The 17,223-nt window shown below is 29.0% G+C and overlaps 1 protein-coding gene across 1 annotated transcript in view; it reads left to right on the forward strand.

The window, feature by feature from the left end:
- Nucleotides 1-17,223, forward strand: part of LOC107447528 (tight junction protein ZO-3) — a gene marked incomplete in the record, with an annotated part of 114,597 nt that overhangs the window by 68,299 nt on the left and 29,075 nt on the right. The window contains 8 exon segments of the mRNA XM_071178201.1: nucleotides 3,755-3,905; nucleotides 4,856-4,958; nucleotides 5,461-5,509; nucleotides 5,591-5,761; nucleotides 8,796-8,935; nucleotides 10,484-10,534; nucleotides 13,098-13,193; nucleotides 17,051-17,139. Coding sequence (XP_071034302.1) covers nucleotides 3,755-3,905; nucleotides 4,856-4,958; nucleotides 5,461-5,509; nucleotides 5,591-5,761; nucleotides 8,796-8,935; nucleotides 10,484-10,534; nucleotides 13,098-13,193; nucleotides 17,051-17,139 — 850 coding nt within the window.

Genomic DNA, 17,223 nt, shown 5'->3' on the forward strand with positions numbered 1-17,223 from the left:
CCCTGTTTAATGAATGAATTAACATCCAAGTTAAAAAAATGCATTGCAACTGGAATGGATGAAGTATTTTATTAACGATTTAAAATTTGAACAAAATATAGGTAGAGTGTGAACTAACAGTAGGAATTGAAATCTGTTAGATTATAGGAATTTTATTTGTACTAAAATATAAAATCCAAAAAAAAATTATTTGAAAACTTTTTGTTTTACTCAAAAATTTATCAATTATTTATTCTGTTCTTGTATATTAAAAAAATTTCAGTGATGAGTTTCTCTTAAATCTAAATAACTGCAAATTTGAAAAATCATTGTTTGGATGTGAACCGTGAAAATTTTTTACCTTCAACACAGATAGTGTTTGATGTAATAACCATGAATTATTAAAATGTTATAATATTTTCATTTATTTTGACCTAAATTAACACAAAATAATGAAAAATATGCTTCACTGAAAATTCTGTGTCAAAGTTTTAAGAGAAGTTTGCCTTTGTCATTTCAGATTTTTGGTTAAATGTTTGAATTTTGTTTTCTTGTTTTTTTTTTCCTGTTTAACAAACTTTTAATATAGGATAATTTAGACAGCACAATACCTTTAAAAAAGTAGAAAATAAGAGGGTGCTTTATCTGGATTGGTAGAAATACTGCTTGTTAATTTTTAGGACTTCTAAAAAATTCTTTTAATGTTAATTATACAAAAGCAAAGATATTTATCAAAAATGTAAAAACAGACTAATGTACACTATATAACTACTTTTTAAAAACTACTGATTGCAGAACTCTAAAAATGTTGTAAAAATTTTGTCAGAAAAAAATGGAAAGAGAACCTAAAACGCTGCATTTATTTCGCAATTTTGCTTTTATTTCGCAAAAGATACCTTGGGCTTGCATCAAAAGATACTGCCAAATATAGTATCAGTTTATTTATGAAAAATTTAATGCAGAAGATTTAAAACATAATTAGAATTTTCCCTCCCCTTTGACAGTTGAGTTAAGTCAAGAGTAAATAGGCCTCTTAAAGAACAACACCTAGATTAGGGGTGCACAACCTTTTTGAGTGAAGGGCCACTTGCACAGCAGGTTGGCTAACGAAGGGCCGCAGATGTATTTAGACATGTTAATGACAAATGTAGTAATGTTTATTTAAACATTAGCGTTCCATTTTTTTTATCAATAAACTTAGTAATATCAATAACTTAGTAGTGTTCCATTATTAGAATTCATTCAAAAATAAAAAAACTTATACTTTTTTTTTTAAAAAAAAAAAACTTGCTATTTTTATCATATGAACAATAGATTTATCAAAATAAATAAACATTGAAGAAAAGAAATTTTTTTTTTTATCATATCATGCAATATGAAAACTCATTTTAGAATTAAATTCTAATAAATTAAAAAAAACTGCAATGCCCACAGAATGAAAGTAGGAAAAAGTTTAGTCGTAATTAAGTAATATAAATTCAAATTAAATATTTTAATTGAAGAAAATTTATAGGTTTTAAACAAAAGCCTAAAATAAAAACAAAACTGTGATAGTTCAAAATAAAATTCAATGCTTATTTTGTAATGTACTTTATTATTTTATTTTATTAATTATTAGATTTTTTATATCGTAAACATTTTCCTTTTTTTTATCGAAAAAGATCACTTAAGCAACAAAAAATTGAAATCTAAACTACAAACAGTGAGCAGTTTAAAAATTCACGTTTTCCGCCATTTTATGAATTTCTCAAGTTGCAATAACATTGCATTTAAATTAGGGAGGGATGTAACGAGTATTTGGCCCTTCTGTGAAAAATTCAGTTGGTTGAATGATCAGTCAAATATTCGGCAGAATATTTTTTAGAAATGTATTTTTCCAAGTTTTTTTTATTTTTGAGTTTATATAAATATTAATTTTTTTTTTTTTAAAATTATAATCAGACAAGTCAATTTTGTCATTTTTTCGATACTTTGAGAATTGAGAAGGATCCATTTTTTGCAGTTTTTATTATAACCCAGCATTTTAACAGAACGTCTCATACTATTAATTTATTATCACTCTTTCCCTGTACTGTAATATAAATAACCAGTAACATAGAAAAGTGTGATTTTCAGTATTAAAGTTTTGTTTCAGGAACTAAGAAAAATTTGTTTTTTCTGTTTTTCTTTTTTTAGGCATTTTTATTATGACTCAGCATTTTTTTTAAAAATAAAGTTACTAATAAAATTTATTTTATAGCAATTTTTTTTCTTCTAAAATTATGGCAATGAGAAAAATTTAAATTGAGATTTTCGGCATAAGATTTTCACTTAAAAAATTAAGAACATTTTTTCTATCTTTTTATTTTCTTTAAAAAAAAAAAAACTTTTTTTAGACGTTTTCATTATAACGTAGTAATTTTTAATAGCATTTCTGTTGACTTAATTCTTTTTTCTTTGCTTTTTCTGGTAAATGAAAAACTGAGATGCTCAGCTTTAAAGAAAATTTTCAAAAATTAAGATCGATTTTTATGTTCTCTGTTTCGCTTTTCGACATTTTCAACGTTCTTGATTGGCCTTATTTTTTAGAGTTAATTTATGAAAACGTTTTTCCAGGAAATATTATTCTGAGCATTGAAATTTTAGTTTCAGTGTTGCTATGCTGCTAAAAGATTTTGCTATTTGGCCCCAAGTGTACGGCGTTCAGTCGATTTTTTCTTCTTTTTTTTTTTTGCCGCATATTTGATTTTTGATCAAATAACAATTCATTACCACATTCGACCAAATCATATTCGTTGCGGAAATGAAAACGAAGGAAAAATAACTAGGATTTTAGATAAAACTGTGCTGAAATACCGTATCAAAGAGGGATTATTTAATTGCACGATTAATAATCACGTGTCGTAATAACATCATAGTTAAATACATCATCGTCAAAATCATGTGGAAAAGTATAGAAATAATTGGGAAAAAATATATTGATGCTGAACTCAGCACGAATAAAGCATGTCAAATGCATGATTTAAAATTTGTATGTCGTAATTGAACAATTGGAATTTTTTATAATACGTGGGAACGCATAGCAATAACTGCCGAAAAAAATTGTTGAAAATAAAGAAAAAAAGAGTAAAAAATCACTTAGATTTAAGATGAAATTGTCACAAATAAAGTGCACAAAAAGTGATTATTTAAATTTGCGATCTGAAACTCGATTCGTAATAGAAATTCGGGATTTTCGAAATCACGTAGAAAAGCGGAAATAACTGTTTTAAAAAAATTATTTATATTTACGATAAAATCGGCTTAAAGAAAGCGCGTTAAACGTACATTTACTAAAGAATATGTTAAAATTGATTGTGCCAAAACGTGATGACTTAAAAGTGCGATTAAAAATTGCCATTTTTTAATTTTTTTTTATTGTGTTTAGAAGCTCTTGCGGGCCGCACTTCAGTAGTCGAAGGGCCGCATTTGGCCCGTGGGCCGCAGGTTGTGCACCCCTAGCCTAGATGATGAGATTTATTTCAAAAAATAAATTTTTTCCCTGATGATTTTCTATGTTTAGAAAAGAGAACTGGCAGCAGGCGAAAAATTACACATTGGGAGAAAGGCCAAAGTTTCTTGAAAGAGTTTAGTGTAGTGTTGTTTGGTAACACTAGAATTAAAATCAAAGAGCAGTAAAATGGACAATTCAGAAAATTTATTTTAATTTGTATAGCAAAATTGTTGGCTGGAAACATCAGTGCATAGAACTGATATATATTTTTGATTCCTGTAAGAATAAAAATGTTGATTTTAGGACAGAAGCCAGATTTATCTCCTTCCAAAAAGACGGGAGTGTCGGAATACGCTTGACTGGCGGAAATGAGGTTGGTGTTTTTGTAACTGCTGTTCAGCCTGGTAGCCCTGCATCACTTCAAGGTCTTCAACCTGGAGATAAAATTATTAAAGTAAGTGAACTCCTTTTGTTTTATAATAGAAACCACTAAAAAAGTGATTTATCACCCACTTTAAAATTTTTTTAAAGTAGAGATTAAAACTCATATGTATGATCAACTCAACGTCTAGGACTTAAGTTGATCGAAATTTTTCTGTCACATAAGGTGTTAAGCGATTGCTGCAGAATTTTTTTTTAATAAATAAAGTCAATTATTATTATTTTTTTACTTCGATGACAATTTTTAAAGAATGAGATTTTTAAAAGAAATTTATTTTCAGTCATTCAAATGAGAAAAATTATCACTTGAAGGTTTTTAAATATTTATTACAGGGGTCCCCAACCCTATTCGCGCAGGCACCTATCGGTCTAGGTGCTCACACTGCTTGTGCCTAACGATAAAATATTTCAGTTTTCCATTTTCCCGTAAAATGCTATGCAAATTTGCTGTTTTAATATTGATGATAAACACAACCAAAACAGAAATCGCACACAGATATAGGCACAAAGCATTATGTGACTGACCAATTTTCCACTTGTGCCAAGTCTGCACTACATTAATTTCCCACACCTGAAATAAAATGAATCGATAAATGTGTGTGGTTGCCGTACAACAAAGGCATTTTTTAAAAATTTTATTATACTATATTATACTAATTATATTCATATGTTAAATAAATTTTTTAAACTAAGTTTTTTGTGCATTATATGTAGTGTGTATTATTACCTATGTCTACCAACTATAAATTTATCTTGAAAAAATAAATGATGCCTGCCATTAGAGCAATATTCTGGTATTTGCTTTTAATTACAAAAAGGTTGGGGACCCCTGATTTATTAGATTTTTCTAGGAATCATAATTTATAGATAAAACACCGCACAGAAATACAGAAAATTAAGTAAAATGCATTCTAGTGCCAGCACTTACATGATCTAAGGTTGTTGTTATTTTCTTTTTTGAAGGTGAATGAAATGGACATGAATGGTGTTACTCGAGAAGAAGCTGTTCTTTATCTTCTCCACATACAAGACTATGTTAACTTAGTTGTTCAGTACATGAAAGATAGTAAGTGCTCTTTTACGACACTGAAATTTTTTTGTTTTGTTGCATGAATTCTTTCAAAAAGAGAAAATCTGTTGTCTAATAACATATTTTTCATAACAGTTTGTGTACTCCATTTTAAGTTTCATTATTTGAAATATAGTCGACTCTTAATTATTTTTTTTTTTTAACATTTAAGTAAATAGATAAAAGAATTTAGAAATATTAGGATAGAGTACAATTGCTTTAAATTAGTCAAATGCATAGTGATATAAAAATCAAGATATGTAACAGTTTATTTATACATTAATTAATCTATAAATTGAAAGTTATAGGTTAATGACTATGTTTCTGATAAAATTTCAATTTAAAATATAATTGTTTCGATAACTACAGCGACACACTTTTTTCGTAAACTTTTTTTTAAAAATTTAATGTTAGGGCAATAATAAAAATTGTATGTGAGATTGCATTGCATGATCAAGTAATTTTAGAATAAAGTGATTTGATATATTGTCGATTTTAGAATATGACGAAATTGTAGCAAATCAGCGTGGTGATTCCTTCTACATAAAGTAAGCAAATCATTTTTTTGTTGTCAATAGGGTTTTTTTTTAAGGAAGTTGTCTAATAAGTTGTTTTTACTCTCTCTGTAGAACTCACTTCTCTTATGAGGGTTCTGGAAAAGGAGAGATAGGTTTTCAAGTGGGGGAAATATTTCATGTGATAGATACTCTTTACAATGGTGTTGTTGGATCTTGGCTGGTTTACAGACTTGGAAGAACTAATCAGGAAATACAGAAAGGAGTCATACCCAACAACCAACGGTAATTCTTCTTCTTGCGTCATCTGTTGAATAATACAACTGTAGCGTTTTTAAAAAGTGCTTAATTTTCCCTTTTTGAAATTGAGATTTTGTGTTAACCCTGTCAATTTTCGCCATGTATTCTTCAAAAGCGTGGTTTTCACATTGTTCTATTCTACATTTCCACAATTCATTCAAACACGATGCATTTCGGCATGCCGTGCGGTCCGTAGCGTACGAAACCGCCCATCATTTTACATGTTAGAGGAAATACTTGCATGTCCGCATCTGCCTCTACTGAGCTGGGTTCTGTGAGATTTTTGCACCCTCATGTGCAACTCTGCTGCGTTTTGCGCGATATTCTCAATTTCAGACTTAATTCCCCCCCTCTGAAATTGAACCAAAAAATCTTTTTATGGTGGCTAATATAATCAAGAAAAGAGTTTGTCGGAAACAAGTTATTTTATCATGATCGTGTAAAGTCTTTAAAAATTATTTTGCATTTTGTTAATGTATATAGTGCTTGAAAATGATTTTGAGTGCTTAAATGGTGCTTTTTTTTGTTGAAAGATATGGCTACGCACCCTATACGAAGGCAATTTTTTCAAAACCTGTTTGGAAACAATGGCAATTACCAGAAAAATTTTAAAGTGACATTGGACAATCAAGCTGGTTTTGATGTTTCCACTTTCTTTAATTGTGTTTGTATTGTTTTCACTCTTTCATTTTTCAGAAAAATTTAAAGAAATCTGTATCCAGAGCATTTGTATATCCTGAATATCAATATTTCGCATCCTTTTTTATGGATTGATCTTTCCCTTAGGTTTTAGTGAAACCTCTTTTTTTTTAAAGGAAGTGTGTAATATATATGAATGTAAGACAGAATTACTAATATTAATACATCCATTACCCCTTTTTTAAAAATAAAATCTTTATTGCAAATTAATGAAAACAATTGCTGTATTTTTTGCAAAAACTGAACCGTTGAAAACTACAAAAGAAAAAAAGAAGAACTATTCACAAGCACCGAAATATTATAGAATCGTGACACTTTAAGGAGTTCGCAAAAAGTTGTATACATCTGTTAATAAATCATCATCAGCAATGACTCAACAGCCCAGGGTGGACCTTGGCCTTCTCAAGAAGGTTTTTTTCAGGCTAACCTTTTGTTTGCTAGTGTTTTCCAATTTTTTGTTTTTTTATATCAAAAGGTCTTTTTCTGGGCCATCTATCCATCTCAAATTCGGCCTGTCTCTCTTTTGTGAGCCAACTAACTGGTTTGGCAATGAAAACTCTTTTTTTGTGGTACGGTCTTCGTCCATTTTCATAATGTGGCCTGCTCATTGTCGTTTAATAAAATCAATAATGTCAGGTTCGTTATATGAGTGATAAAGCTCTAGTCAAACATCTAAGCCACACATTATTTTTTTGAATTCCTTCAAAAATACTTCTCAAGACCTTTCTTTCAAAGATACCCAATATAGCCTCATCCGTATAAGATATGGCCCAGGTTTCACAGCCATATGTTAAAATTGATCTGAAAAGAGATTTATATAATAAAACTTTAATTTTTCTATGAATTACATTAGACTTTATTTATTTCCTGTTAATAAATAGAATTTTTCAAGTTAAATTAAATATTTTTAAAAGCATAATTTCAACAACTTATAAAAAATTAGATCAAAGGATAGCAAAAAGGCACATGTTTATGCAATTCTACTTACATATGTAGAAGATGAGAAAGAGGCTACAAAAATCTTGAAAAAGTAATGAATAAAGATAAAAAGTAATAATAAAAAATATCAAATAAAGAAAGCAATAATAATACATTTCAAATTGAAGCATTTTATCTATGAGGAAGTAATCAATAATTAGTCTCAAAATAAAAAATAATATTTTTCTGCTAAAAGTAAAAAATTTAAATTACACCAGTTTTGCTCACACACAAAAAAAAAGTTATGACATTTTCATTGTGAAGAAAAAAATATTTAGTGTGTTTTCCCCCTACAAAATTCAAGAATATTGGCCATAATATTAGAATTAAAAAAATATTATGTATTTAAATAAAAAAAATTATTATAATTTTTTTTTGAAGTTGATGCTTCTGTTACTTTAAAACAGCTACATGTATATTTGTTATTCTTAAAAGTATCTTGCAGAAAAATATTATCATTAGAGAGCGTGAAAGCAAGGATCACTCCTAATCATGGTGTATAAAGTGGGTTCTCTGAAAAGCTATTATACCGTCTTTCCTTTCTTCCTAGTCTTCTAGCTCATCCAGCCCTTCTCATTTCTAATTTTCCTTTAGCATTGTTCTTTGAAAATTATAGAGGGCATTGATTTTTCTCCAGTGGCGGCACAGGATGGCACCTCCGTGGCCGAATCGTGGCGACATTGTCGCACATCATTACCAAGTTCTTGCAGAAAGATTTTTCCTTTAGGAAGTAAAAAAATTTGGTTCTCATTTCAGCAGAAATTTTCGTTCTATTTTTATGTAGTTATTATTACTATTGTTTTCCACATAGTTTTTAAAATCCTGTGTTTTTAATACGATATTGTTTATCGATATTGAATCTCGAAATTAAAATGTGCATTTAGTCTGTGGCTATGATTCAGCAACCTCTTTTCGAAGAGTTCAACTCCCATGATTTCAACATCAATTTTTATTTTTTTGGTAGTTACTGCTATGGATGTCACGATTTTTTTTAAATTATTTTTTTTAATGTGATGATGATTTACAGAATGCGATAAAAGAAATAATTAAAGTGTTTTCCCGCTACAAAATGCAAAAATGTTGGCCATAATATGAGAATAAAAAAAAAATTTCACATTCAAATAAAATAGTTATTTTATTTTAACTGAAAAGTTATTATTATTATTTTTCAAGCTGACACTTCTGTTACTTTAAATTTATTGGTTTTTTTTTGTCGTGGAAAAGAGTAACTTTGCTAAGTCTTGAAAAATTCTTGCAATGAGTCATGAAAAGTCGTGAATTTGAAAATCTAAAATGTAGGAGATATCCTGAATTTAAAACACTCTTAATGTCTTGTTAACAGAGCTGAGCAGTGGGCCCAGGAACAACAAAACCAGGCTAAGAAAGACGCTGCATCAGAAAGTCGTGGCAGTTTCTTTAAGAGAAGAAGCGCTCGACGTTCCAAGTCACTTAGCAAAGATCACTGGGAAGACGTTGTCTTTGGTAAATATTGCACAAATATGCTAAACTGTTTTTTTTTTTTTTTTTTTTTTTTTTCTTTTTGCTATAAAGACAAATTTTGTTCACATAAAATGTTAGCAATTCGGCCATTCGATAAGTTTTTTTGTTCCTTAACTAAAAGAGTTGAGAAATTTTGATGTTTTCACATAATTGATAATTTTTACCACTCCCCTAAACAATCATTGAAACAGTAAATAAAATACAGAAATGATTAGCTAAAAGAGTAAGAAATATAAAAAAACCAAGAAAAATCCTCTATCCCTCTTCCAAAGAGTTATTCTATCCTTTTACTGATGTAATAAAGCATTCTAATGATATAACCTTTTAGGTCTACCTCTCAAGATGCTGACAAAGAACCGGAAATTGAGTATTACAATTATCTGCCAACATAATGTGAGGTAATATGTAATGAAATTGAAGCAAAAGAGAGGAATTTTAGTTTAAAGATAAAACATTTTTAGAATAAAGTAAATGTTATTAAATATATGTAATTTCATCTCAGTCTGTTGAAGCCAATTCATATCTTTGCTCTACCAAACATACTCTCAGTGTTTCCCTAATCACTGCTGTTTTATTGTTCACGTTATAAATGGTCTTTCTTGTGGTTGCAAAACTTGCCTCCTATTTTTCCAGTCATGCCAAATTTCAGTCAAGTAACAGTCATGCCAAATTTCAGTCCTCGTTTAATGTGCATCATTATAAGAATCGAAACCAGCTTTTTTCCCATACAGGTTAAGAGAGGCAAAAATTATGTTAGCTGGTTTCTGATAAAGTCATTTAAGGAAAAAAACTACTTTCTTACCTGAAAAATAGTTTTTATTATTTTTCTTTTGTTGAGTAAATCCTGTCTCCTCATTACCTTCACTAACAATGAAGGAGATAAATTACTGTCTACTTACATTAATCTTTATAGACTATTTCATACTGAATGTGTATTTACTTAGAGGAATAAATCAAAGTACAATTTGAAAAAAGGTTTTTAACAGTGAAATCACGTCAATATATATGCTGAGCTATTCTAAACTATCTAATATCTATTCTGTAAAGAAATCACTTTTGTTATTAATAAGCTGGCTATTACGTAATATTTTTTTTTTGTTGCAATATAGAGACAATTGACAGTTTTGATCACTTTAATGTCTTATCAATGATAAGAATTCTGAATGATTGCAACATTCAGTTATACAAAAAAGAAGTTTATAATAAAATAAACGAAATTTAAGGAGATCTTCTTAAATTTGTTTTATGTTCCTTTATGTATCTAAATATAGTGCTTTCAGGCCATAGAAATAATAAAAAAAAGATTTAAGTTTAAAATTCCAAGCTGCTGAGTTCAGTGGTATCCACACTTCCATATTTATGGATAGAGCTGGGTAAAATTTAATTTTTATGTGCATTATGATTAATTATGTAGATTTCTCTATTATTTATGAATGCAACTTTCACATTTGTGCAGTATTAATGCTCGAAATTCTAAATGAAATCATGATGTAGTTCTGGTTACATAATTTTCTCTCCTTTTATTTACAGCCGATGGTGTATCTAAATTTCCTGCATATGAAAGAGTTACTCTTAAGCATCGTAAGTAACGTTAATATTTATCATAATGCATAGCGTTTTTAAAAAGTGCTTAAAGGTGCTTATTTTTGATTTTCGAATTTTAAAAGCCTTTAAAGGTGCTTTTTTCCATTAGGTGTTTTTAAAAAGTGCTTAATTTTCCCTTTTCGAGAGAAAATGAGATTTTTTCTTTACCATGTCCATTTTCACCATGGTAAAGCGTGCTTTTTTATTATGCCAAAGTGTGCTTTTACATTGTTCTATCCAACATTTTTCGCAATCCATTCAACAACAATCCATTCGGTTGTACCGTCAGTCCATAGCGTATGAAAGCGCTAATCATTTAACATGTTACTTGCGAGTCTGCACATGCATCTGAGTTAGATTATTGCACTTTTATGTGCAACTCTGTTGCATGATACTTTCAATTTTAAGCTTAATTTTCGACCCTCAGATAATCGAACCGAAAATCTCTTGATCATTTTATAATGGCTAATATGATCAGGAAAAAGAGTTTTCTGTTAGAGTTATTTTACCATGATCAATGTACAGTCTTTGAAAATTAGTTTGTATTTTGTTAATGTATATAGTAATTAAAGTACTTTTTAGTGCTTAAAGAGTACTTAAAAGGTGCTTATTTTTTGTTGGAAGATTTGGCTATGCAGAAGCCAAGAGTTTTTTATTATGAGTAAAAAAGGCTGTAGTAGATTTGTAACATAACATTTATCTTGTTCATTGTGATTGAGAATTTTTGAGGTTTGTAATATTTATATTATTTTTAATCTGTTTGTTTTATGGTCTGAAATGACAATTCATGAAAAGGACTTAACTTTTTAAAATTTCAAGTTTGAATCTTATAACAGTAATAAACTAGTAAAAATATTCAAATTAGACTTTTTTTCAAATATTGACTTATTTTAGTTAATTTTTTTCTTAAGTATATGCACTGTATTCAATTATTATTACTTTGAGTTCTCATATCTTCCAAAATTTTATTTGATTTTTTGTCCTAACATTCCTCATGAATTTTATCATCTTGAAAAAAATTCATAATATTTGTTGATTTGCTTAAAAATTTACAATGAAAATGTATGAAAAAAGAAATAATGCTTTTTTGGGGAAAACCTATACTTTTCAAATTCTGAATTCTAGATTTAAAAAACTAAATGAACATAATTAAGAAAAGATACATATTTATGGTTATTCTTTATGGTCTAAGATATTCTAATATTTTTTTCTTCTCGCAAAAGTTGCTGATCTGTACTTAAGTTATGGATCAATCCACCCCATATTTCTTCAGAAAATGGTAAAAATAACAAAATCCAAAAGTATCTGGTTACTATTATTTATATTGAATTAATGAAATGTTAATTTAAAAAGGTTACTTTTTGTTGAAATTAAGTAAGTGGTTAACAATAAAAGCAATTAAATTTGAAAATCACTACTTACCTATTCATTCCATTAAACTATATTAATAACTTCATTTTATTCCCTGCGTAATAAGAAGAACATTCCTCTTCTTTTAAATTTGTTAAAACAAACTCTGGCGTAAGAAAATAAAGATTTAATATTAAAAAAAAAAAAAAAAATTCATATAAAGTATTAACACTGTTTCTTTATTTATTAAATATTTATTAACCATTATAAATTAGACAGCAACATACAGAACAAGTACTGAACATAAACCACAACCTCTTCCAAGCAATCCAAAACATCAATGCATCAATCAACTCACAGTTGCAATCGCAGTTATCGCAGACCAAAGTCAAGCATCACTGGCTGCGGTTGGTGTGCAGGTGGGTGCCTACTTGGTTCAATCTGCTCAGGGACCGAGGGTGTGCTGTGTGGGTCCTCGTTAAACTGTTATACCGTAAAGTGCTGAACTTCGCGTGCAAGTCGCCAGGCTACCAAAGCGGGGGTGCTATCCCCTCTGCAGAGGATCAAAATTGTGATGGCATGTCTTCGCATCATCCTCAGGGATGTTTCCCAGACCGTCGCCAATAGCCCATTGTGCAGCTCTAGTGCAACGTAAATGAACTGCAATAACAACTACAAACACAAAAGAGAAATTTATTTATTTTTAAATGAGTCATTTAAAAAAATTTATCGCTTTGTTTTTCAATCTCTCTTATAGATTACTGTACCCCTTGCTGATTTTGCTAAGTGAAAATTGTTTTTATTTTTGTTTTATTAATTTGAAATCTTTCATTGCAGACTATTTCATCTTTATTTATGTTTCTCTATTGGACAATATCTGATAAATAATATCTTTTTATTTCTTTTCATCCATTTTAATGTGTCTTGTTGTATTGTATAGTTAACCTAGCTGATGCTGCTAGAGTCGCTCATTGTATTAAAAAAAAAAAAAAAAACTATTTTCTGTTATTGAAACATATCTGCTACAATTGTGTTTATTTCTATATATAAACAATTTGAAGTTCATTTTAAGTAATATTTATTATTTTTTTCTAATTGAATTAGGAAATTTATTTGTTGATAAATAATGTTTCCTAAAAAAAAAATTGTGAAATCATTTAATTATTCTTGTTGCTTTGTTTGTGTTAATATTTGTTTAAATTATTTGCAGCCAGTTTTATACGTCCTGTTGTGTTGTTCGGATCTTTGGCTGATGTTGCTCGGGACAAATTATTGAAAGATTATCCTGATAAATATGCCTCTCCACGTATGTTACAAATTTTACTTTTCCACACATATCTGTAATTTAAGATTTGCTTTAAAATAAAAACATGATTATCCAACACATCTGAGGTTTGTCATAAATTAGATTTGCTTTTTTAATTGCACTTTATAAACAGAGTCTTATATTTACAGAGTCTGGCTAAGATAGGGACATACAGGGCAGTTGCCCCTGGCCCCACATTAGAGAAGCCCCTAAATCGAATAGAAAGTTTATTTTACGTATCTTACTTAATTGTAATTTTTTTAAACAAAATATCAGTACAGTGAAAAATCCACCAGTCTTATGTTAGCTTCTTCATTAATCTATCGTATGAACATAAAAAAATCTAAATCCATGGCTTTCTACAGGGATGAGATTCTTTCGCGGATTTCCGCTTTTTTTCAAATTTTTCCATTTTTTTCGCTAATTTCCGCTGAAATTTTTTTTTGCACAAGTTAAAATATTTTATGAGGAATTTTATTATTCACGGAGCGAAATTATTGAAGTCCTTATTCCTTCCTCTGAAGTTTCTCTAAAAATCATTTCCTTGGGGGCAAATTTGATGTAGAGTTTCATATTTACGTGACTTAAAAGCCTCATATCGGGATTTATAATCACATTGTTTACAAGTTTAAAAATCGCACTTTTTTTGTCAAATTTTTGTTTATATATATATATTCTTGGATTTCCTCTTTTTTACTTTCTGACTACTCTCATCCCTGTATATATATCATATATATGCACACACAGATACTCCATATTCATTCATAAAAAAACNTATATGCACGTGATTTAAAAGCCTCATATCGGGATTTATAATCACATGGATTACAAGTTTAAACAAAAATTTGACAAAAAAAGTGCGATATATATATATATACTTGGATTTCCTCTTTTTTACTTTCTGGCTACACTCATCCCTGTTTCTAGGGCAGTGAAATACGGTCTTCTGATTGAGCTATTGCAAAAATTTAGCTGAATTCTGCCCTAATGTCAGCAACAATTTTTCACATGACAACAATCAGAAAACTACCTTCACATGATGAATTGTCAGAAAATCAATAAAATGCACAAAACGGTCTGACTATCGGAGGGACTTAATTAACTATTTCTTGTTAAATATTTATAATGAGGTGAAATACCTCAGTTCGATTCTTTAATATACTGAAGTAGTGAAGCAGAGGGTAGCCCCAATTAGGCTAAGCTAGTTTATAAACTATATTTTTATGAATCACAAAACCGAAATAAAGCTTTTTGAAGAGCTACAAATGAGCAAGTCATAATAAAAGTCAGCTTTTTCAACACTGTATCAAAAATTGCATGAATCGTATTGGTTGCTCTTGAATGTAACTATCATACTTGTGGGAATTACAGTTTCCATTCATTCAGATTTGTTTTTAAATAGTATGGCATTTCAATTCACGTGATACATGAATCTTCTGTCAAAATTTATATTCCCAAATCTAGTTGCATGGCAGCACTGTGGCAGAATTTTTTCGAGCAACCTGAGGCAAAACTCTCTAGCACTAATATCTTTTTGAAATTGAGTACAAACCAAAGGGTATCAAAACTATTATGATCATTTTGTTTCTTAAGGGGTCACAGTACCTTAGCAAATTTTTTTTTAAAAAGAAAAGTATAATCATTCATTTTGTCGATGCTTTACATTCTCGCTTAACTTACAATCAATAATTTATCTTCAAAAAATAGTTAAGCTGTTTAATTTTTAAAATTCAGAATTTTTAAATCCTTTAGGCTTTTTTATTTTAACATATTTTCCAAAACCTTTTTTCCTTTGTGCTTGCAATATTCTTCTTAACAATTTTGTGCATTCATTTGTTGATATATCAATTAGAACATTTTTAATAGATTATTATAAAAAAAGTTGAAACTTCCTGTTTGGTATATATAATATGTTGTAAAAATTGTAATACCTCATAAAATGCTTACTCCATGCACAGTTTAAATAAGTGTATCATACTTAAGATAATAAAGTTTACTTCAAAGCTTTATCTTAAGTAGAAAAAATTCCTTACGGATTTAACTAAGATTAAAAGACAAAATTATTATCTATGAGAAAAAGCACTTTAAAGTCCATCTGCTGATCAAGTTTCTGTTTTAAAGGCAATCTAAAATCATTCATAACTTTTTTAAAAATGTAGATAAAGAGATGATTTTTTTTCAGTGCATTTGAAATAGTTTGAAGTTTTATTATAAGCAATAAAAACGAATATCGATATTTTGGTCATTTTTTGGGTACTGTGATCCCTTAAGGAGGTGTCAAAATCATTGATATTTTTTCTTTTGTTCAGAATGTTGTGAGGGCAGAAACTTAAACAGATATATAAATATAATAGTGGAGAAATAAATATTTGATACTTAACTGTTTTAAATCTTTTTAATATTTAATGATGATTGTTTCATAAAAATGAATTTAACTCTTTTAAACAATCAGAGATGATTGTGCTCCGAATTTTTTGTTAACTGCGATCCGGAAATTTCCAGAAATCCGAGGTTCAGAGGTATCAAGAAATCACCGATCACATTTATGTGTAAAAATCCTTGTATATTTTATTTAAAAATATTAGATCTAGAATTTATAACTGGCACTTTCATTTGTAAATATTTTTTCTTTTAGAATAATAAATCTGATTAGACATAAAAGTTAACTTATACAAAATTATTTATTTAAATTATGCTGTATATAATTTATTTAGAATTTCATGTTGCGAAAATATCAATGATTTAAATTTATGAAGACATTAATCTTTTGAAATGCGTCATTGATGATTTTATTCAAGAAATTTTAGGAATTTTGAGTTGGGCTCACCCCTGAAATGGTTAATATCATTTGAAATAAACCATCCCTCTTTTATATGAATAGAACTCTTGAAATTTGTATGTCTTTGAGGAGTCTCTTAAATCTTGCCCTATTGTTGAATCCTGAGATATATTTAGGTGGCTGAGATATTTAAGTCCTAATTGGGGCCCATTCTGCTTCAGTAATGAAGAATGGAACTTTATGGAGGTATTTAAAGTTTTCACCTCAATATAGATATCAAGAAAATTGACTAGAATATAAAATACCTATTAAGTCCCTCCCCTCCCAATGGTCAGACGAAATATCGTTCTGTCCATTTTATTGATTTTCTGACAATTCTATGTTCATGCCGAATGGAATTTTCTGATTGTTAAATTTGTCAGTTACAAAAAATTTATATCCTTGCTGACAGTAGGGCTGAATTCAGCTAAATTTTTGCAATGACGATGGCTCAATTAAGCCAATCAGAAGCCCATATTTTTGTAAATATATTGCATTTTGCAATGTGTAAAAATACAGGCATTTGATTGGCAAAATTTGTCTATCCTAATTGCGACAAATTTTGATGAATTCCACCCTAGAAGGCCATGGATTTACGAAATATAGATTTATTGTGTTCATACGATAGATGAATGAAAAAGCTAACATAAAACTGACAGAGTTATACTGTACTGATATTTTGTTTAAAAAAGAAAGTTCATTAAAGAAGGAAACGTAAAATAAACCTTCTATTTGATTTTGGGGCCCCCTCTGATGTGGGGTCCTGTGTCAACTGCTCTGTATGCCCCTACCTTAGTCAGGCTCTGGTAACAAGACAGAAAGGGGTGTTGGATTGAAGCAGTTCTTCTGTTAAATGATTCTTCACTGTATGTAATGATCTGATCTTGCCTATTTGTAATCTTTATAACTGTCTCTCATTTATTTTGTGCTTCAGTGGATTTTGGATTATAAGCAAAATGTAAGCTTAGCTTATTGTTTAGATTTATTTTCTGAGTTAAAAAGTGCCTTTTAATATGATATTATTTTGTTCTTTATCTAGAACTTGATGGTCACTTAGATGATGTACCTAAAAGTCAAAAGCCATCTGGTATTATTCGACTCAGTGCAATTAAAGAAATAATTGGAAAGGTATCTCAATACAAGTACAATTTTAATTATTGTTTTCATTTATAAGTGCAAAATATGTAGAGGAATTTTTTATCCCATGTAAAG

Source organism: Parasteatoda tepidariorum, chromosome 3 (assembly GCF_043381705.1).
Source record: "Parasteatoda tepidariorum isolate YZ-2023 chromosome 3, CAS_Ptep_4.0, whole genome shotgun sequence".
NCBI classification, from domain to species: domain Eukaryota; kingdom Metazoa; phylum Arthropoda; class Arachnida; order Araneae; family Theridiidae; genus Parasteatoda; species Parasteatoda tepidariorum.